The sequence below is a fragment of the Amblyomma maculatum genome, chromosome 1 (genome assembly GCF_055883805.1).
Source record: "Amblyomma maculatum isolate TAMU_Amacu chromosome 1, ASM5588380v1, whole genome shotgun sequence".
NCBI lineage: Eukaryota > Metazoa > Arthropoda > Arachnida > Ixodida > Ixodidae > Amblyomma > Amblyomma maculatum.
The window spans coordinates 341,587,686-341,609,755 of NC_139344.1; the positions used below are offsets into that span (position 1 = coordinate 341,587,686).

Here is a 22,070-nt window from a genome sequence, read left to right on the forward strand (position 1 = left end):
GATATGCAAATGATGTATTTCTCTTATTGTGAAAAAAAAAAGGGGGGGGGGGGGGGGCATATTCTGCAAGTTAGGAGGAGGAAAAGGCCTTTCTTTACCTCAAATGTCGGAGATTCAGTCATTTATTTGCTGCTGTTATTTTTATATTTCAATGCAATAAACTTGTACAACAAAAGTGGATGTCTCTCGATATCAGTTATGGATAAATGCCAATACCAAAAAAGCTTCCACCCATAAGTTGATAGCAGTTACAAGAGCCCTCAGTTCAAACAAAGCACCAAGTTTCAAATACTGTAAGTACAAAAAACCCAGCAAGAGACTATCCTTGCGAAAAAAATGAAGAACCTTATTCCCATTTTGGAAATCTACTTTAAGAAGCTGAACACATTTTTGATATGCTGCTCAGAATCCTGAAAGACTGCACATTTCTTGGAAGAAAAAAAAAAAAAAACTCAAAGATCTGCCCTAGTTGCACTGGAATCAGAAAACCAATATTTCTTGAAAAAGATAATGAAGGAAATTAGCTCCACTTATTGTGACAATGATTGCTTCACAAATACCAAATTACAATACATCGTTTTCTAGAACACTAAAGTCAAACAAATTAATTAGCATCAATGAAGCAGTTTATTTTCACTGAACTTGCTTAAGCTGGGCTTATGGTTGAGGGCAAATGCGGTCGAAATTCCACCCACAGCACACCACCACAGAGGCGTTTCTAAAATGGCATAGTCAGATCGGCTTTAAAAAAAGAAAATATTGTTTCAATGTTTAAATATTTTAGACAAACTGCAACTAAGCAATGAAATGTGTTCACTGAAGTCGTAGCACTATTTCAAGCTAGAAATTGGTTCACTAGTCGGTAACTCAGACTGCGTCCAAGGTAGAAAGCCAATTCTGGGCGCAAGAAATGTGACAAAGACTAACCCCTTAGCAGGATAAATGAAAATTTCAGCTACATTTATTAGTAGTAATCATGCGAAAAAAAAGAAAAGGCAATACACAGAAAACAACAAATCTTACTGCTGCACATTAGTCTACAATGCAACTAGGGCAGATAGTGTGCCATTCTCGCAAAGGAGAGTAAAGTAGGCTTTCTGGCACCGAAGAACAATACGTCCCAATAGAGATAATACATGACAAAGTAGTAGGCAACAGCACGTAAGACCTGTCACACTGCAACAAACAAAAAGCCTCATTCTTAACAGCAAAAAAGATAGTCTCTACAAACATGAACTATATTACTACTGGCTGCAGCACAAAATTTGTCCTGAAACTGACTGAATTAACGCTAGGAATTAAGACTCATGGCAAAGCACAACCAATATATATATCACAGTGTTCATAGAATTAACAGCAACAGTTCTAAAATCACACACAACAAACATGACATGAAAAATTTCGATTTTAAAGCTTTTCTTTTTCACCCCAGGATTCATGGTGTAATGCAACTAGTACTGCATACAGCTCAACAACTGATCTCGAGATTTGTAGCGGTTTCTTGCTTGCTTAAAGTTGGTTCTAAGTCGTTGCATTTAATATCGGCGTGAATGTACTGCAGATTGTGTGACATCAACTTATTATGCAGCCTTAAACCAAGCAACGTTAAACGCAAAGAGTGAAATCACAGTATACGTCTATGAAATACTATACCCTCCTGATAAGCTGTATCAGACTTTGCAATGACCAGGAATTGCAATGTCTTACAAGAGAATCTCTACCATTCCACAGAAAGGTAAACTGCAATGACAAAGAGTGCCCTGTCAAGACCAACAACCGCTTGAAATGCATCAGTAAATAATGCCAAACAAAATCTACTTTAAGTGTTCAAGTTTCGTGCAATTGCTGCACTGCACACACGATTGAACCGTCATCAAAGCCCTGAATAGAAATGTCTGTGCGCACCAACAGAATAATATCTTTGCAGTTTAAGATAAGTCAAGTGCCATCTACTATGATACCCAATGGCAAGAAAGGCAACTTCTATTGGACAATAGATCCTGCCCTTCCTAAGGACGCAAAGACGAGGCATACAACAAAACAAAACAAATAAAAATAAACTGGAATCTCCAAACAACCAACACAAACCCTCAAGTTTGTCCGCAAACATCAGTTGCGGCACACCAGTGTGCATAATACAAGACATTGTGAAGGAAACAAGAAATCAGAACCTCTCGCTAGGAAATTCAGTGGCAAGAAGTAGATATCAGTTGTAATTAAATAATCAAACAATGGGTTCCAGATGGATTGCATAAAATCTAATGCTTACGAGAAAAGTCAGACTTAATATGTGCGAAACTAAACTTTGTTCCTTTCAGTCTATCTACTGTGATGGGGTTCGCTGCATGGAATACTTTGAAGCATGAGGAGCGATATGAATTTGATGAACTAAAGTAGTAAAACTGAGACCAATACCTTGACACAAAATTTCGGGCTCCCAAGGTTCCGTTAGATTGTGTGACAGAACAATCTGCTCCGACCAAGACAGACTTGCAATGAAAACTACCAATATTAACCACACTCAGCTAACACGAGCATAAAAAGCACGAGGGCAGAAATCAGAACCATCCTACTTATACACTGTGCACTTTCGTGATGCACAGCAAAAGCCTCTCTACTGTGTGATCAAAATATTTTGCGTTGAAATGACATTGAAGAAGGATTTGGACAGCAGTAGCCAAAGGAATGCAACTAACCATTTGGCTGTTCTGAGTGACATGCAGATGTAGGCGGGCTATTACAGAAAATGTCGCACACATTCCTATGTACGATGTACTTGCAATACGGGCTAGTAAGTATTGTTTCCTACAACCAGAGATGTAAAAATTTCCACTCATTTACAAAAGCCCACAGTTCAGGAGCCTGTCAGTGGCATCTCCTCACATACGTCAAGCGGATGCACTATCTCCTTTGTACTGCCTATGGGATACACTGCAGTCAACGCAGAAGAAAGAAAAAACAAAGAATGAAAAAGAAAACAACACAAAACAATGAATACGTAAGTCAGGAGAGAGACACCCTGGTTCAAACAAGGCCGATCCGTGGGGAATTAACATTTGTAAGACAGTTCAGAGCATGATGAAACATTCAAAACATGTTCTCATACATGCTACCGTCAATAATTAAGAAAGAACCACCTGGGTCTTAAACCTCTCCAGGAGAGAGACTCTTTCCTGTGATTTGCTGCCCGTAAACTAGTGCTTTCAAAACCTGTGCTTTTCTAGCCGATTCGAGGTTGCGTCTCATCGCCCGTCCCCGCTCCAGACCCCATGTGCTCGTGGTGTCACAGTTGGGTTCCCAATTAGCACATTTCTTCTCCTGTCAACACACAGCACAGCTGGAAAAGCTGCTGCCACAATTCCAGTCCACAAAGCCCAAGCCAAGCCCTGCGATGAGCAGCACAGACTATGAGACAAGCAGGACGGTAACAACTCTTCTCGGCGCTATGACGAGGATGGCAGGCTAAGGTGATGTAACGTCTCAGCTTGGGTTTTCAGCTGTCCAAACTCATCCTGGATCACGTCTGTTATCTTCTTCCGCTGCTCCATCTAACAGCAAGAATAGAAGGAAAATAACCAAAAGCAGCAATTTTCATATGCTGCAGACACTGGATGGTTTATGGGGTTTAATGTCCCAAAGTGACTCAAACTACAAGAACAGTGTAATGGAAGACTCCAGAACATTTTGACCACCCAAGGTTCTTTCATGTGAGTAGAAAATGCACAGTAAACGAGCGCTTATGTTTCGCCCCGATCTAAACGTGGCTGCCATGGCTAGGAATGAACCCAGGCTCAGTAGTTGAGTGCACTAACCACTGAGCCAACACATGCACAGATGGTGTCCTCGGAAACTGCCCGAGAAATGAACCCCTTCACGTCTGCACCAATGCTCAAAACCATGCATGCATTATACGCCGGAGAGGAACTCTATGCACCAATGGGATTCAGGCCCTCCCTCCTAGCATTTAAGGCAGTTCGGCTATATAAAAAGACATAAACCTACTCAAGCAGCAGCCTCCATGACCGCCTCTTAATGTGGGTTACACGGCATTTCACAATTTATGAAAGAATTTTCAAAACTTACATCAATGTATTATTTAACCCTTCCCACAGTTTCTCTCCTAAGCTGTCGCAAAAAGAGCCCAGTAAAAAGGAATGCACACAAAATAGTAGCAATACATTCAACGCAAGTGTAAGAAAATTTGCCATAACAGTCTTTTTGTTATGTCATTCAAGGATCCATTTATAGCAACCATATATTCATTGCAGCAGAAGACTGTATTACACAGGCATAGAGTATCTGTGACTGCACCAAATGGTGGGCTAGATGGGCATTCACGTACGAGGATTCACAGCTAAAGCTTAGTGTCATTATATAACCGGTTTGGTTTGGTTTGTGGGGTTTAACGTCTCAAACCAACTCTGATTATAAAAGACGCTGTAATGGAGGACTCCGGAAATTTCGACCACCTGGGGTTCTTTAACGCGCACTGACACCACACAGCACACGAGCGCTTGTTGTTCACCTCCATCGAAAAGCAGCTGCCGCAGACTGGATTCGATCCTGCATCCTTGGGCACAGTAGTCGAGCGCCCTAACCACTGCACCACCGCGGCGGGGCCATAATGAAAGATTATAAAAATGCAAACCAAAGTCTGCCTGCATGTCTCTCAACATGAACAATTGCCTCACTTTCACTGGTTATGCACACAGGCATTACAGACAAGGCACCTAAAATTCCAGTAATCAATCCTTTTGAATGACAAGTGAAAAACGTGCCCCTGCCATCGTATAGCTTGCCCATGGCAGAGTGCAAGCTATGAGTGCAAGGCAATGGGTAACAAACCCGTGCAGTTTGGCTTGCCAGCATGCCAGAAGAGCATATGTGAAAAAAAAAAAAAAAAAAATAATAATAATAAATAAATTGCCTTGCACTAGTTGCCTTGATGATTGCATCCTGCGTCATACTCTGTTCATTTGAGATTGAATGCTTATATATATATATTTTTTCTCCAGCTCTACTGCATTTGGCCACACATGGTCCCTCCAGAGCCAGAGTGCAAGTACAGCCGAGCCTATTCTGATCATCTTACCATGGCTCCACACTTCTTTCATGCTTAGCAGAGTACTACGCAGAGAAATTTCGCCTCGAGAAGTTATTTGCACCAGCATGTGAGAAACTGCTTTGGACCGAGAATACCATGGGTGACATGCATGGTAAAAATGCTTCATCTCAATTCCAGTATTAATAAGTCCTTGCAGAAAACTATAATGGAAATAAATTATTTGTGTCGTGCTTCAAATGTACCAGCACAGAACAAAATTTGCAGCGAAAGGGTGGCCGGGGTCTTTTCGAACATGACGAGACCGTGGTAACCTATCTTATGAGAAATACTCCAGAGAGCTTGCTAGGAGTGGTAAAATATATGTAACATAAAAACAATGCCTGAAATGGCCTTGTCACAAGACAGTAATGCCATATCTGTATCCATCGCATCTCTGAATGTTTGGTTTGGTTTATAGGATTTAATGTCCCACAGCGACCGACTATGACGGACGCATGGCTCCGGAAATTTAGACCACCTGGAGTTCTTTGATGTGCACTGAAATTTCACAGTAGACGGGTGCCTTGCTTTTCACCTCGGTCAAAACGAGACCACCACAGCTGGGATCGAACCCACCTCCTTGAGATCAGCAGTCGAGTGCTCTAACCACCAAGCCACTGCAACGGGGTGCATCCATGAATGTACAATGGCCAGGTGCAAGCCTACACGTGCCCTCACACAGGGCCGGTTACATTTAGTGGCAACAGTGCCTCACAGAAGTGAACTGTAGCAGTGGGACATGTGCACACAATGCAAAGATTCTTTGCGTAGTCCATTGCAGTTGCAACAGACTGTGCTGCTTCGTTTTTGAGTTTTTATAGGAACCATTGTGCATTTTCCTTACCGCACTCTTGTTTTCCCTCTGCATGGTGCTTCGGAGGCAGGTGAAGTCGATGGGGTTCCCAATTAGAATAGTCACTAACTGCAAACAGTAGAAGAGGGAAAACAAAGTAGTTTTTGACAAATGGCAGATAAGATCAGCTCACAAAATGTCCAGTAGAACATCCAACACAGCCTATGGTTATGCCTATAAAAAAGCAGAAATTAACGCTTTGATTTTCGCTGTCAGAATGTTATTACAGCCTTGCCACAATTATCAGTCCATCACAAAACAAAAACTAAGCACGCAGGAAGTAATATTCTAACATGTCGGTGGTAGCAGATATTAAGGACAGTCAACCTAACTAGATAATCAACGAAGCATTAAATGAACCTGCATTTGTCTTGTGGAGTAAGACAAAAAGCTTTACAGATACAGCTAACTACCATAGATTCAAAGTCACGAGGCTGCTAATTGCAACGAGACAACAGTATAAAATGGCGAATGTGCTTTAGGCTTAAAAAGGACAGACTGTAGCACCACATTTTGGTTGAAAATGTAGAACACACCAAACGAGTCCTGCATTACGATAAAAACAACTACAACTGCAGTGATAAGCCTTTTTTCTTTTTTTTTTCTGAAAACCTATAGCAGCAAAGGAAAGGAGAATACACGTAGAACAAATGCCAAAATATGTGTACTATTATAGCACAGCTAATGAAAAACCATGGTACACCAATAGTAAAGAAAGGCTGGATATGTTTGCGATAAAGTAAAAAAAAAAAAAAAAAAAAAAAAAAAAGGAAAGAGAGGTTACATACCTGTCCCCACTGCGGTACATAGGGTTCCTTGTTCGGCAAGACGTTGTTCATGCCTAGAAACATAACGAGATATGAATTTGCGTAACAGGTCACTGACATTCCCATCTGCCAAGGATACTCACCAACGTGCCAGAATGGAATGACTATGGGGCACTTCTTGCTCTCGGCAATTAGCCTGCCAACACCTGAAAAATTGTGCAAGCAAAGCAGTTCAGCCAAAATCAAGAATTACAAAGAAATAGAAACATGTGCATCCAATTAGCCTAATAGGCTTTACTTAAAAAAATAAAGGTCTTCGATGTACTCATTTCTAAATTTTAAGTCTCACGAAAGCAAAGCCTTCCTGATATGTTTCCATTTCATGTGCTCAAAACTGTGGACAATAAAAGTTCCCCATAGAGTGGCGCTATTTTCGTTCCATTTATTAGGCTTCCGGATACCACAATTTCCTAGCTATCACTTCAGGAATTTTGACAAACTCTGGTTGTATTATATGTTTGGCGACCAACCACACATGTGCAACCCTAAGAGTGGGCCAAACCTGGGGCATGCTAAATGAAGAGCTGGGATGCAGTATTACGGCTAGCATGGCGTCCCACAATCCAAGACTCTCTAACCGGAGTGGATTCTGCGTTTCCGCTCCATAGGACCGAGTCAAGTGTGTGATATGGTCCTAAAATGGCCCACCATGCCACAACACTTGCTTTTCAACTTCACCCCTTGTATCCCAGAAGCCATGTATGTTCCATAAAATTGACCAGATCACTGGTCATATAAGAGAAGTGGTGGTGTGACATAACATGCAGAGATATTGCTTCCACACCGGTGGTGACACAGCTATAATATCCAGTGCCATTTAAGATTTATATTTTTTTTTTCCTCCATGATTAGCCATATTTTCATACTTGCTGGACACCTGTGGGGGAATTGGGATACGAAGGTTTAATGGCATCCTTATGGTGACAACAACTTTATCTAACAATGCTCAGTAAAAGCAGGAAGATTAAAAGAGGAAAAAGAAAGCGTGGGCGAGAAGAGAAGAGAAAGGAGGACATACCCCACTTGAGGCGCAAAAACTCTTGGGTGACCATGTTGACCTTTCCCTCGGGGAAGATGTGGACCCACATGCCTCGATTGAGCAGGTCGATGCAGTAGTCCATGCCTTTCTGGAAGACGCCCTCGCCCCGGCACACGGGCACCGTCTTGCCCAGGGCAAAGAAGCGTGAGTGAATCTCGTTGGTGAAGCAGATGTCGTGTGCCGCCACACTCCAACGCATGCACTTCTGTCGCACCAAATGCTTCAATTCCAGCATCCCTGCACGCACAGCACCAAGAAGTGCTCTGAGACAAGGAAAGGTTGTGCATCATCTTGGGCGGTCCCGTTTGTTGACCCCTGTTGCAGCAGATAAATTCAACTAAATATGAACTCTGTTCAAAGCTATCATCATCATCATCCTGACTATACCCACTGCAGGGCAAAGGCCTCTCCCATATTTCTCCAATTAACCCGGTTCTGTGCTAGCTGCATCCACTTGACCTCTGCGAACTTCTTAACCTAATCCGCCCACCTAACTTTCTACCGCCCCCTGCTACGCTTTCCTTCCCTTGGAATCCAGTTTGTTGCCCTAATCAACCATCGGTTATCCTTTCTTCGCGCTACATGTCCTGTCCATACCCATTTCTTCTTCTTGATTTCCATTAAAATGTCATTGACTTTAGTTATTTCTCTGACCCGCTCTACACGCTTCCTATCTCTTAATGTTACCCCTACCATTTTTTGTTCCATAGCCCTCTGTGTTGTCCTCAACTTACATAGAACCCTCTTGGTTAGCCTCCACGTTTCAGCACAATAGGTGAGTATAGGTAAGTTGCAACTGTTGTATACTTTCCTCTTGAGCGATACTGGTAAGCTGCTAGTCATAATCTGCGAGTGCTTGCCAATAGCACTCCATCCCAATCTTATTCTTCTCGTTATTTCCTTTTCATGGTCCGGATCTGCGGTTACTATCTGTCCTAAGTAGACATATTCGCTTACTACTTCCAGTGCTTTGCTACCAACGTAAACTGCTGTTCCTTCCCGAGACTGTTGAACATTACCTTAGTCAACAGTCAACAAAATTAATATGCAGAAGCATATTGATTTTCAATCCTACCTTTCTACTTTTCCTGTCTACGTCACCAATCATTCAAAGCTATAGCGATGTTTAAAAGTCTTATGTATGCCAGCCCTACGCGGCCTAAAAAGGCAATGCATGCACACAGGATGTCAGAGTAAAGCCTGTGATGCCTTTCGAATAGCCTAGCAATCCCATGACCTGTTGCTCTGACCAACAAAAGCAGAAAGCACTACCAACTAAGAAGCCCTGTAAGGCCAATGGCAATGACACCTAGGAAAACAATTGCTACAGTCAAGCTCCCTTATCATTAATCTGATGGTCACATGTAATTGTGTTCCTGCATCCACAGTAGTCAGCAGACATCCCATATAACAACAATATACTAAGCATGACAAAAATGTTTATTTCTTCAAAAGAGCACTATGCGCATATACTTATTCAACAAAGACCCCACCATGGTGCTTTTCAAGCTATCCAGCACTGTCATGTTTTGAGCCAAGGCCCTTGTTGCCAAAAAGCTGCTTTAGGGAGGTGGTATAATTAGTTGCAGTTGAAGCATTGACAGCAGCATGGTGCCACCTCAGTCTCTAATGAGATTCATAGTGGTCAGAGAGTGTTTGTATTTAGCATACAATGGCTTCAGAGCATGGCTGTGGTTTTAGAGCACGACAAAGCAGCCCTAAGTGACACCTGGGCAGTGCAACAATGAATGTGTCGCCACAAATCCATCTGTGCCTGGGTTTTCGATAGTGACATGCCATTGCTAGGCCACAGAGCAAGGTGCTCACACAATACATCAACTTCATTTTCTGCTCGAACATTGCAGCAGCACGAAGTCGACTGGGCAAGTGACGTATACCATGTGACACGCTTTGGCCAGCAAGGTATTCAAACTTCTCAAATTGCTGCAGTTGGTTGATCCACCGCCGTGCGCTATAGCTTTGCTTTTGACGCTGCAACTGCCTCATGTCCCACTGCACTTCCATTTTAGATGCTTTCTAGTCGACACACGTGCACACAATAATTGACCCGGTAAATCATCAGCATGCGCTTGGCTGCTGGTTATTTACGTTTGCAAAGGCCACCTTTTTTCTAGATTTTAGGTCACCATGTTCTTTCTCTGGGATGCTGTTGCGAGAGTGAAGAGATGCTCTTCAGCCTTGTGCGAAGCATGACTATGGAAGGGAGAGTATACGACGCCGCGTCGTTTTCAGTAACCAAGAGGTCCAGCCACAGTTATTTGCTGTATTTGAGACAAATTTACATCGCTCTAATGCACATTTTGATGACAGAACTGGCCCTGTTCGTAATAAAAAAGTGTTTGCTATATCTGCAGCTATTATAAGGGGCTATAACTGTAATAGAACGCTAACTGAACTTAACAAAGCTGGTAGAGGAAAACTAGTTCCTCGTTAAGCAAGAAAAACAAATGCTATGCTGATGGAGTTCTTTTTCCTTTTCAGCTGAGCTTTGCATTGGCATCTTATGTAGGTGGGCCTCAAGTGGAAAACAGAAAACAGTAATAAAATTAAGTTTTCGTTGCACTCTTCATGTAAAGTTCTTATGGCCTGTTCTATTACCGATGCTTAATCTATTCTCTCAACCTTTTGTGTGCTTACATCGCAAAACTCATCAACCGAGAGCTATGGCCACAGCCTCGCCATTTCGCCATGCCTGTCCGAAGAGCGAAGAAGAAAAAGTCGTGGGAGGCGGTAGCTGGCAGCTGACATGGCCGAGCACTAACTGGACATACAGCTTTCTGACATTCCGTTGGCAGGAGCTGCCAACTTGGGGCTCTCCTTTCATATGGGAGGGTGATATCACAATCAGCCTGCCAAAACCCTTGCATTCACGTTATCCTTAGGTCACGCAGGCACGTTCATACGGCTCGGTTAAAGCGGGGCTTTATATATTGGCCGGTAGTTTGTGCTATCGCATAATTGCAAAGGTGGGAGTGAAAACGGAGAGAAAGATGTGACACCTCATCGCACTTTAGTGGTCAAAAGTGCCCCCTATGGCATAAATAAAGCTGAAACCATATAGTAAACTCCTATGTGCAGGAGCCATGTCTTTACTTTCAAGCCGAACCTAAGCGTAGCCATGCAGATAGCTCTTGCGTAACTCCAGGCTTAACCACAAGCTAATCCACAGCAATTTTCACACTGGACTGGAATCTAGGCACGTTCACAAGCTTAATAAAAGGTGATTTTCCTCTTCACCTCCTCTGCCCTCTCCGAAACAAATATCCACCTCGCAAAAATTTCCGGGAAGAACACTAGCAGCCAGTACTTCTGTATCTTCACAATGTTAACTGAGGAAAAAAAGGATGTGCAGTGACTTCAAACTCACCCCAAATGAAAGGGTCATCAAGGCAAGAGTGGTGGTTGCACACTGTAATCAGGGGTACATCTTTTGGTCGGTTTTCAATGGCATTGAAGAGGACTTCCTTGTTGTAAACATTCACTGTGTTGAGCCAGCCTTAAATAAAAGAAAAGTGAGAAAGCAACACACAGTGAGCACAAACCATAATGAGCAGTGCCCCAGTTAGAGATATAACAAGGCTGGCAAAATTTTATACCACATAAAAAAAAAGACTACCACCGATGCACAGAAATAAGCAGGCTAGCAGCATGGATAGAACTTTTAATAAGAGAGGTGATGTATTCCACATAAAAAAAGAGAGAGAGAGAAAGAAATGGATATGAACTTTTCGACAAGCTTTATGGCAAGCGTAATCCAATGAAAAGAGTTGCATAGTCTGGCAACTGCTTGATGCAAGCATTAATTAGCAGAACAGCTGCCACCGTTTATCCCTAGCATTAAAAGACCCCTTTCGGTGACCGCAAAAATCCCAACTAATGTGTGATGGTATCCAAGAGTTAAGAAATGCAGTATACAACCAGGGCAGAGTTAGAGTCTGAAGTCTCATGTGAGAAATAAAGCTAGGGTTCATACCAGCTAAATCATTTTTACTAACTGTGTGCAGTGTTGTAAACTAAGTCATATCCAAATAAGCTTGAGATATATGTGTTCCCTACATATGCCAAATGCAAATCTTTGACTATGTGAGATGTTTTGTGAACTGTAACACCAAATAATGCAAACGACTTAAACACCAACTGTCCACAGCAAACGGGCAAAAGTGCATTACAAACATAAAATGAGATATCGCAGTCTACAACTAACATTGTGAACCACCATCATCACAACGCGTTGCACAGCTACAAGGAGAGACCTGAGAGATGAAGCCTCAAGTCTTTAGCATGATGTGCAACGAACTGAATAGGTTTCTACCAGGCACATGCCTCGTGCACGTTTCCTCCTTGCAAAAGTAACCAAGTGTAAAACACAACAAAACTTGACAAAATGCGGCAGAAACATGCTAATGACCAAATTATTTTCGCAGTAAGGCACTCGAAAGTATGATGAGCATTGAGATTATAATGCAATAGCTGTGCCTAAAAGCATGCTTTGAGTGGGAACTAAGGGCTCCAAACCGACACACTGTGCCCACTCTTCTGACCACACTGAGAGCAGAATGCAACATTTATCACTGAAAACAATGAGCAAATCAAGAGCAGCATACAGCTATTACAAATAAGAATAAAAGCCATATAATGTGGCAACCGAGGGCTACATTCTTCAGCTAAGAATTAAACCTGGCACAGATGGGAGACTTGCGATGCCCACGGGGCACCTGCTGGTCTGCTGGGTAGTACAAATCCCCGGTGTCTGCATCCGAATGCATACAGCCTGTGTGGATCCACTGCTTTAATTTGTGTTACATATGAATTACAAAGAAGTTAAGGCGCTGAAAATGCTTTCACGGTTGTCATGATGTGAAAAAGACAATAAATAAAGCAATGCCAGACATTATGTGGCGTGTAGAAATCGTAGACGAAGTCTCGCCATGCTGCTAGTCGATATAGCCAGGGGGGTGTCGAGCGCATTTGTGGAGCTCTTCGAAAGCTTTACATGCAACTAAGCTTAAAGCACGTGACCACACGAAACCACAACAGGGATGGGCAGCGTAAATAACCCTTCTGAGGCACAGTCTTTCCAATAGCCGTGCATGGGCTGCTGGGGATTGCGTTCCCTGCATGCATGCTTGTCCCTGAACTTGCAAGTTGATCCTGCGCTGGTTTTTGTTTTTTACGCCCCGTTAAGATAAGTCACATTCGTAACATTTAAAAATACAGGTTACAAGTACTAGAAAGTCACACAGAAAGATGAAGCTGGGACTGCAGAATTGTTCGAATTTTGTCGCGGCAAGGGTTTCAGCATTCATCGTTAGGTACATATATCAGTGAAAGCACGCTGATCTCGTTCTACTGTTTAACTGCCAATCGCCTTTACTTATGTACTTGCAGCTCTTGAGCCAGAGCTCTAGCCTGTTGGCGCAGTGGGGCACTGCCAGTTCAGGAACGCGTGGTACATAATGACTGAAATGCTATTGTCAGCTACTTAGTAATTATAAATCTGCGCTAAATGCCGTCTATTGCTGAACGTTTCCTCTTGAAAGTGAATGGCTGTTTTCATTGAGATACCAAACGTTTTAAGTGAGCCCTAGTTTGCCATCCTCACCTCTCGTTGCTCGACGTACATGCAGTTTTATACTTGTACAGCTGTCGAAAACAGCAGCATAACGAACGGTTTCTATCCAGATCACAAATAAACATGCCCATAGCTGGCTGTACTCTATATAAAATTTCAGCCAGCAGAGGGCGAAAGGCATTTCTCTTGCACCAGAGCATGCATGCACCTGATCGCTCGGGCCGTACCAATCACACCGTAGCCCCGTTTCGTGCGGCTATAAAAGAGAGCAGCAGAGTCAAATTAACTTGTCCGTGGCACCCTATGACGCAAGCGGCAATATAGCGGCGGTGATGATGTTTCAAGGTGGAATGGTACACGACGCGATTGATGCCGCATGCTTTGAACATTTCGCCAAAAGGCAGCTCCATTTTTTTTCTTTCTTTTTTTCTTCTTTCTTTTTAGTGTTAGGCTATTGCTGGTTCACAATGATGTCCACGATATACGACGAGCATTTTCCACGCTCACCAAGGGGAAGAAAGAAGCACGAGTCGGCGTAGAAAGCCTGCGAGATATGCGCTGCAGCATAGGCAGAACCGCTGTTGTACTGCCCAGCCACGTTTTTCTTGGCCATCACAAGGCAGCGCCACCCTACCCAAAACTCCAGCGAAAGGCTCCTATTGCATGAACGGCTATGTACATAGAAACATTTCTTCCAGGGATCTGGAAGCCCCACGTATGAATCCCTGATCTGTAAGTCATGTACAATGAGGATGTAAAAACAGAAGTTGGTGCAACATGCCTCCCAGCCTTAATGACTAGCCATGCAACACGAAATATGCCACAAAGTGCACAGGCCATCCTGGAAGCGAGCAATCACAAGAGATCAAATGAAACTGGCAGTGAAAGAATGTGCAAAGAAATGGCACGAAATCACAAACATCACAAACACTGCACTGCAATGGGATGGGAAAATAGCGTGAGCCTTGATGTATATAGCATACTGTGAACGCACACAGAAAAAAATGTGGTCTTAAGACCGAGACAAAAGTGAGTTCCACAAGGGAAGCTCACCTGAGATGCGGAATACTCGGGCCCTGTGTGGGTTCTGTGCCCTCTTAAGAAACTGTGGCTCTTTCGTAAACACCAAATGAAAGAAAAACAGACAACCATGGGTCACATGAGGAAATGAAGAAAGTGAAGCACAAAAACCAGAGAGCAACCAGGAAAGAAGGCTTTTACAAGAGTATGCAGTCCCCTTGTTAACAAGTATTATCTACCTAGTTACACTGAGGGCTGCTATGGTATCCATTTATTTAGTACTCAAGGTCTAATAATGTGCTTAACGTACAGGACATATTTCCAGTCAAACGCCCCCATACGCACTTTTGTAAAACTCTGGCCCAGAAGGCAGGTTAAATGTATGACTGACCAAGCATACAGCTATCCTATGTCAATAAAGAAACTGTGCCACACAAACACAACAAGGATTAATACACACATACATTTAGCTACACTTTCAAAGTTAGTTTCTTGACAGTAAAGAGAAGGATTTCCTGCAGGAATTCTCACCAGCTGCTTGCACACTCCTCTGCAGTAAAATGAGCAGTTTTAGAAAATGTAATTTGCATTTTCTGTTGCAAACTCTAGCAATGCTTTAGAAGAGCCAGTACTCCTCCCAGGGAAGAGATGATGTGGGTTAAAGTGTGTCCCTAAAGTAACCCACTATTAATGTGCCCCCATATTAAAGAATGCATCATACCTCAACACACAAGTCATAATTTAAAAACTTTGTTCATAAAACACAGCAGTAGTGAAAAGCTTCCAGTCACCTTGTGCGTGACGATTCAAGATAATGCAAGTAAAAAAGCTTACATACAACATCGGTCATGCTTGTTTGAGCATACTGGTTTAACCAGCAACCTACAAGCCATGAGACAACATGGCTGCAAATGCAAATTAAAAAAAATGTGGTACAGAGACCTTGAACAAAGATCTGTTTTCATCTCACTGCTACTATTGTTTGTGGCTACAAAATGATGGAGGCTATGACAAATAACAATAACTAGAGAAAATATGTACCCAGGATATGGGAGAAAAATGACAGCACATACTACAAAGCTAACTCAAGCAGCTGCTGTCTACTTTGCAGCAGCATGTAATAACTAATGGTTCTACAGCTTGTAGCATAGTGAAAGTAATAGGAAGAGTCAACATTCCCCAATGGAATGTTTCCTTGTGATGGCCCACACACAGCTATAATGCAGCTTCTAAATCCATCACACACAAAGTGTACGACCAAAAGTGATGCTTCTCTTCTTCTAGAGAAAAACACAGGCAACTTAAAAAGAGCTCAGGCTAAATATGCAAACAGCTTGTTTTAAACAGATTGGCTTCAATGATGAGACACAATCTATTACATAAGAAGAAACATTGACTTTGTGACGAAATATACAGAAACTAGAACGAAAACAACATATCACCACCCTCGCACAGAGGCAACAAAGGACAGTAAATTTTGTTGCTTTTGCTGTGGAAGATTTCTGCAGAAAGGATAACACACATTATATGGTACAGGTTAACATGAACTCATTTCTACAATTATCGGAGAATGTTCTAGAAGAGTCGAGAAGAGAGAAGTACTGCTAAGCCTTAGTACAACAGCAAAGTACAGAGAGCTCTTGGCAAAAACTACAGCTTGCCCTCATAGACTGACATGGACATGAGTCACTGTGCTGAGCACTTTTCAGAAGAGCTAGGCAGCCAGAATGCACTCTCACATCATGACAAGAGGGAAAAGAAAGGGGGCACTGTAATCACCACAATTAGAAAAAGTTGGCATAAACAAAAGCAGCCCCACCACAAAAATACATCATTCTGAATGAGGAGTTTGCTATCTGTACTTCATCTCAGACTACATAAGAGTTATCTGAAATCTACTTCCATAGCATTAAATCACTGATAATAAGCATTACGTAAACTAGGCAGAAAATAGGTTTTAACCATTACACTTGCCACTATAATTAGGCTGTGCCATATTAACTTACGGGTTTATTACATGGCTACATTAGAGATAACCACGAGCACAGGATGAAAGTATTAGGGTTAAAAGTGCCATACAAACAATGTTTGGGAAGCTTTCGATTACAAAAATTGGTAGCACGAAGCTGCAGCTGTGGAGTGCTCCTATATGTACTGGTACCCCCAAAGTAAAACGAAGCACAAGAACGAGCAAAACTTTTTTTTTGCGGCGCGCACTGCAGGCGGATGTGCATGTGCATAGCCTGGGTGTGTGTGTGTGCGACACCCGTATGGTCACCTTGACATTCTTGGTGTTCACCTCGTCAGCAGCCTAGATGAGAGAGAACACTTTTTCCACAGGCCCGTGCTTCGTTTTATTTTGGGGGCACTAGTACACACATCTGTGCTATATGTGGTCCCTCTTGTAATTGTATGTCCTATGTGACAATCACAAAAGGGCACAGTGAACGGCTGGAAAGCCTCTCAATGTCACGAAAGATAAATGCTAAAAAGTGTGCTGTGGCTATATGAACCTGCATTTCTAGAATGAGACCGGCTAAGTACATAATGTTGACTGCTGACCCTACAGCGGCTTCAATTTTTTTTTTTTTTAAAGCTTTTATGGGTGGAAGATTTTAAGTAAAATGTATTACATGGCATTCTTGGTTTAGTTTCGTTTGTAGCGTTTAATGTACCACAGCGACTCAGGCTGTGAGAGATGCTGCAGTGGAGGACTCCGGAAGCTTTGATCAAATGGGGTTCTTTAATGCGCAATAACATTGCACAGTACCCGGCACCTTGATTTTCGCCTCCATCGAAAAGCGGCTGCAGCGGCCGGGATTTGATCCAGTGTTTTTAGCTTCAGTAGTTGTGTGCCCTAACCCCCAAGCCATCGCGATGGGGCATATGGCATTCTGATACCTCTTTGAGATGGCAAGCTTGCAACTCCTTCGAACTTTCTTCCCATAGGGGAATGTAAGGGAGTTGCTCCTTAATGGAGCTGTTGCCACATCACACAGCCAATAAGCTTTTCAGACAAACCCCCAGAGGCCCATTAGGCACTGCTCCCTCTGCACATGCTAAAAATAATAAAGTTGAAAACATCTCAAATGTTTCTCTAATTGCTTTTTGTTTTTCTTAACAAAGTACAATTATTATATAAAAATTTACTATGGATTTCAAAGTGAAACAAGTAGGCTCTCAAATGTACTCATATGGCGGCTTTGTCCGCTCTCAATTGTGAAAAGTATATCCCTGCTCTGATGCTTATGTTACGTGATAAAAACTACAATTGCTAAAGAAAAGCGACATAAATGCCAACATGTTACCTTTTCAAGATCAGAACTCAAGTTCACTGGTAACAGGGTTAGTCCATTCACCTTCATGTAGAAGATTAAACTCTCTACACAAGGAACGTCCTTAAATTCCCTTTTCTAACCAACTGTCGTGTACCATGGCAGCAATCTCCCTCGTGATAAAAATGAACTTGACAGAAGAGTGTTGAAAGGATTACAGCCATGTCCTTGTGACAGGAGTTTTACACATCTCAGTAAACAAGGCTATCATATGTAAAGGAACGAGATCTGCAAAGCTGATTTTAAAAGAAAGAAGCAACAAGTCCACCACTGAGGCAAGAGAAAAGCATTGAACTAACCAAATTTTCCGTGCACTTCACAAGAACAAAACTCCCAAGACCACAGACTTGCACAAAATGAGCAACCTTTGTTAGACAACCTGTGCAACAACTCAGGGCTTGTATTTCGAATAAGCATTGTTTTCAGAAGCGCTGCTTACACCATATTTGCAGTCATTAATTTACAATATCGAAGCAGTTCAAAATCGATCAGCGTATTTCATTCTTTCTAATTATGGCCATACCACGAGTGTTTCGTTAATGAAGTCACAACTAGGACTTCCAAATTTAAATGTTCGAAGAAAGCTCTCCCGTTTGTGCCTATTCCACAAAATTTATCTGGTTTGGTTTGGTTTGTGGGGGTTTAATGTCCCAAAGCGACTCAGGCTATGAGAGACGCCGTAGTGGAGGGCTCCGAAAATTTTGATCACCTGGGGTTCTTTAACGTGCACTGAAATCGCACAGCACATGGGCGCCTTGCTTTTCACCTTCATTGAAATGCGGCCGCTGAGGCCAGGATTCGATCCTGCATCTTTCGCCGTAACCACTGCGCCACCCCAGCGGGGTACAAAATTTATCTCACTAACCCATTACTAAAACGTGAACTTGCTGAACCTACTTACTTGTCAACACGCGTCGATCCCACACATAAAGTTCATGCCCCATTCTGTCATACAAATATGCGTTTTAATTCCTTCTTGCCAAGAACTGCAAGAGAATGGAACCACCTGCCTCCTTCCATTGCCTGCATTGCAGATCCCACGGCATTCAAAGATGCGATGAAACATCTCCTTTCTGTATAGCCCGGCCATTTTTAAATTTTCTTTGACATGCTTTTTTTTCTTTTTTTGGTGTATTTCCTTCATGTTAGAGTGCGGGTGATAACACTTACGAAACTGACGCAAATTCAGAGTATGGCCTAGGTTTCTCGGCTGTAGCGCTACAGCATTAATAATGATGCTTTTTTTTAAAGATAAATATTAAGTTTTAAATTCGCTGGTGTGCAATGAAGAGTACAACGCACATTCAAACTTGCATAAATGGGTTCTTTTTTTTTCCAAGGCACAAGGTGCAGCAATGACTAAGCACCTGTAAAATGTCAGGTTCATAAAAGATCTGACAAACCCTCCACACCCCGAAGCCTAATTGATCATTATTGCAGTTAAAACAAGGTTTTGGAAACAGTTGCTTCCACAGCTTGGGGTGCAGAGCGCAATCTGGATGACGCCTCAATTACAGATTTACTTGCCCTATGCGACAGCCTTCACTCCCCAAGGCAGTTACATTGGACTCCAATATTTTGTTAGACACTGAGAACAACTTCATCTAGTATTTTCTTTTCTCCACAAAAATCAATCTTGTAGCTCTTTCTGGCAATGCTCTGGTGCTTGTGCAGTAGCAATAGGCACGCATAAAGGCTGAATCGCATGCACGCGAAAACTCACGCGAACGCGACGGCGGCACGCGTCGCGCGAAGCCTTCGCGCGAACAGAAATGCATGTGTCGCTTGGCTCGTCGCTCGGATCTGCCGAAATAGAAAATTTCGCTCGTTCGCCCGAAAGTAACCGTACGTCACTGTCGCTCATTTTGCACGCTTTCTTTATTTTGCTGTGTTTCATTGTGATTGTGCATTACCGCGTAAACATTTCGCTTTGTACGAACAATGGTGGATAGCCAAGGATTCAAAGAACGTCTAATCGCAACCGAAACAATAATAGAAACAAGGGGTCACGTGACTATTCGTGCCGCTTACAGTGCAAGTTCACACACACTCGATACGGTTTGCTGTAAATACATTTTACTTTGCCATGTTGTCGCAAAATAACTTTAATTCTTGCAATCGTTATGACTTGTTGGATTTGGCAATAGTTTTGCGGTGTACTAAGCCATTATGCCAGCCAAATGCCAGCCACACAACCTACACAGAGCGTTGTTGCCGTTTCGCTCGGTTCGCGCTGTCGCGTGCATGCGTCTTCCCCTGTAGGCGACGGAGCGAACCATGATCGCTTACGCCGCGCCGCCTTGTCGCTTCGCTCACTTTTTCGCTCACATGCGTTTCCCGCTTAAAGGCTGAATCGCATGCACGCGAAAACTCACGCGAACGCGAATGTGACGGCGGCACGCGTCGCGCGAAGCCTTCGCGCGAACAGAAATGCATGTGTCGCTTGGCTCGTCGCTCGGATCTGCCGAAATAGAAAATTTCGCTCGTTCGCCCGGAAGTAACTGTACGTCACTGCCGCTCATTTCGCATGCTTTCTTTATTTTGCTGTGTTGCATTGTGATTGTGCATTACCGCGTAAACATTTCGCTTTGTACGAGCAATGGTGGATAGCCAAGGATTCAAAGAACGTCTAATCGCAACCGAAACAACAATAGAAACAAGGGGTCACGTGACTATTCGTGCCGATTACAGTGCAAGTTCACATACATTCGATACGGTTTGCTGTAAATACATTTTACTTTGCCATGTTGTCGCAGAATAACGTTAATTCTTGCAATCGTTATGACTGTTGTTGGATTTGGCAATAGTTTTGCGGTGTATTAAGCCACTATGCTAGCCAAATGCCAGCCACACAACCTACACAGAGCGTTGTCGCCGTTTCGCTCAGTTCGCGCGGTCGCGTGCATGCGTCTTCCCCAGTAGGCGACGGAGCGAACCATGATCGCTTACTATTGCGCATACAGACACGTGTACTTGCACATATGTGTGAAAGTTACCAAAAGGAAACCTGTTAATCCCGTAAGGGCAATATCTTGTTTCCCAGCCCGTATAACCCAGTATTCAATCTTCAAACACTACAAATGGTCTCAAACACGTAGTCAACTACCACGCTTCTAAACGACAAGCGACAAATCGAACTGGCTCGTTGCTGCCCGCAACCTGCTGCTTCCTGGGTCAAGTACCAGCTGCTTATATAATCACATAACAAGTGTAACAAGTGCGCGACAGGGGTATAAATGTTGCCCGAAGATGAAACAGCGATGCCCTCGAAACCGGTTATGAATGTTTTGTGACGCTAAACTCGGCGCCAAACCGAGCGCACGGAGGGCAATCACTTCGATCGCCGAACTCGGCCTTGCGTTATCTCACCTTCCAATCACCGATACGGCATTGCCCGGATAGGAAGCGCGAGTGCATTGCCTTGGCGTTTTACCTTGATAGCAAGGGAAGGTCTCGGGGCATGCATTACAGAATTGTCTCAGCTGCGTTGCGAGGTTTACCCGTACTACGCGCTAAATGGAACGGAAGTTACAAGCGCTGCACAGCGTCTACTTCCCAGAAGGAAACACTTTCGCTATCTGCTTTTGGGCAACCGTGGCTCAGGCACACCCGAACAGGAGGAAACGAATGCGACCAGCTATTGCGCAAGTTATGTGGCGAAAGTCCGAGGTAAAAGGGTTGCATCGACGCTTACACAAACGCACCACGCGTACACGATCGATTAGACGTAGTTACCTACCCAAATTCGAGAGTACACTAGGTATATAAATACCGAATGTACACCACTGTGCGGAGAGCTTTCCACCACAAATGTTTATTTTCTTTTTTTTTTTTTTTTTTTAAAGAAAATCGCGTGTCTTTGAACGTTTGCTTACCGTGAAAGAGTTTCGCCAGCAGGCCGACGGCGGGAACGACTACCGAGGTTCCGAGCTGCCATAATTTGCTGGGCTGGCTGAGGTTAGGAAGGGGCCACTGTACCTCTAGGGGCATTTCTGTTGCTTGTGTGTGAGACTAGCCGTTTCTCGGATGTGCAAAGATGTATTTCTCGCGGCCAACGCGAAACATCAACGTCTAGCACCTGCTAGCACACATCACCCAGCCGCGCAATACAAGACACCACCGACACACCACTCAAATGACTGAGAGGAAGCCAAAAGGAGGGAAGTGGAAGCGAAGCGGAGGAGGAAAGAGCAAAAGTAACCGTAGACCGCCAAAGCCAGAAAACAAGCGCGTCGACAAAAAAAGAACAATAGAAAAAAGGAAGCGGCGAACGTACGATGGCGCGCAGGTAGAGTGGAA

The 22,070-nt window shown here is 43.3% G+C and overlaps 1 protein-coding gene across 5 annotated transcripts; it reads right to left on the minus strand.

The window, feature by feature from the left end:
- Window positions 1-89: 89 nt before the first annotated feature.
- Window positions 90-22,004, minus strand: Taz (tafazzin, phospholipid-lysophospholipid transacylase). 5 transcript variants are annotated; one of them, XM_084589003.1, is made up of 8 exons: window positions 21,647-22,004; window positions 14,470-14,529; window positions 11,212-11,340; window positions 7,803-8,060; window positions 6,868-6,930; window positions 6,746-6,798; window positions 5,949-6,026; window positions 90-3,548 (listed from the first exon to the last, which is right to left on the minus strand). In XM_084589003.1, the coding sequence occupies exons 1-8, from the start codon at window positions 21,759-21,761 to the stop codon at window positions 3,444-3,446; spliced, it is 861 nt and encodes a 286-aa protein (XP_084445129.1). In that variant the 5' UTR covers window positions 21,762-22,004; the 3' UTR covers window positions 90-3,443. The 5 variants fall into 5 exon arrangements, with proteins under 5 accessions (XP_084445129.1, XP_084445142.1, XP_084445118.1 ...); XM_084589016.1 differs by lacking the exon at window positions 21,647-22,004 and adding an exon at window positions 18,673-18,945; XM_084588992.1 differs by lacking the exon at window positions 21,647-22,004 and adding an exon at window positions 19,495-19,650 and having other exon boundaries at window positions 438-3,548; window positions 14,470-14,521.
- Between the last annotated feature and the right edge of the window lie 66 nt (window positions 22,005-22,070).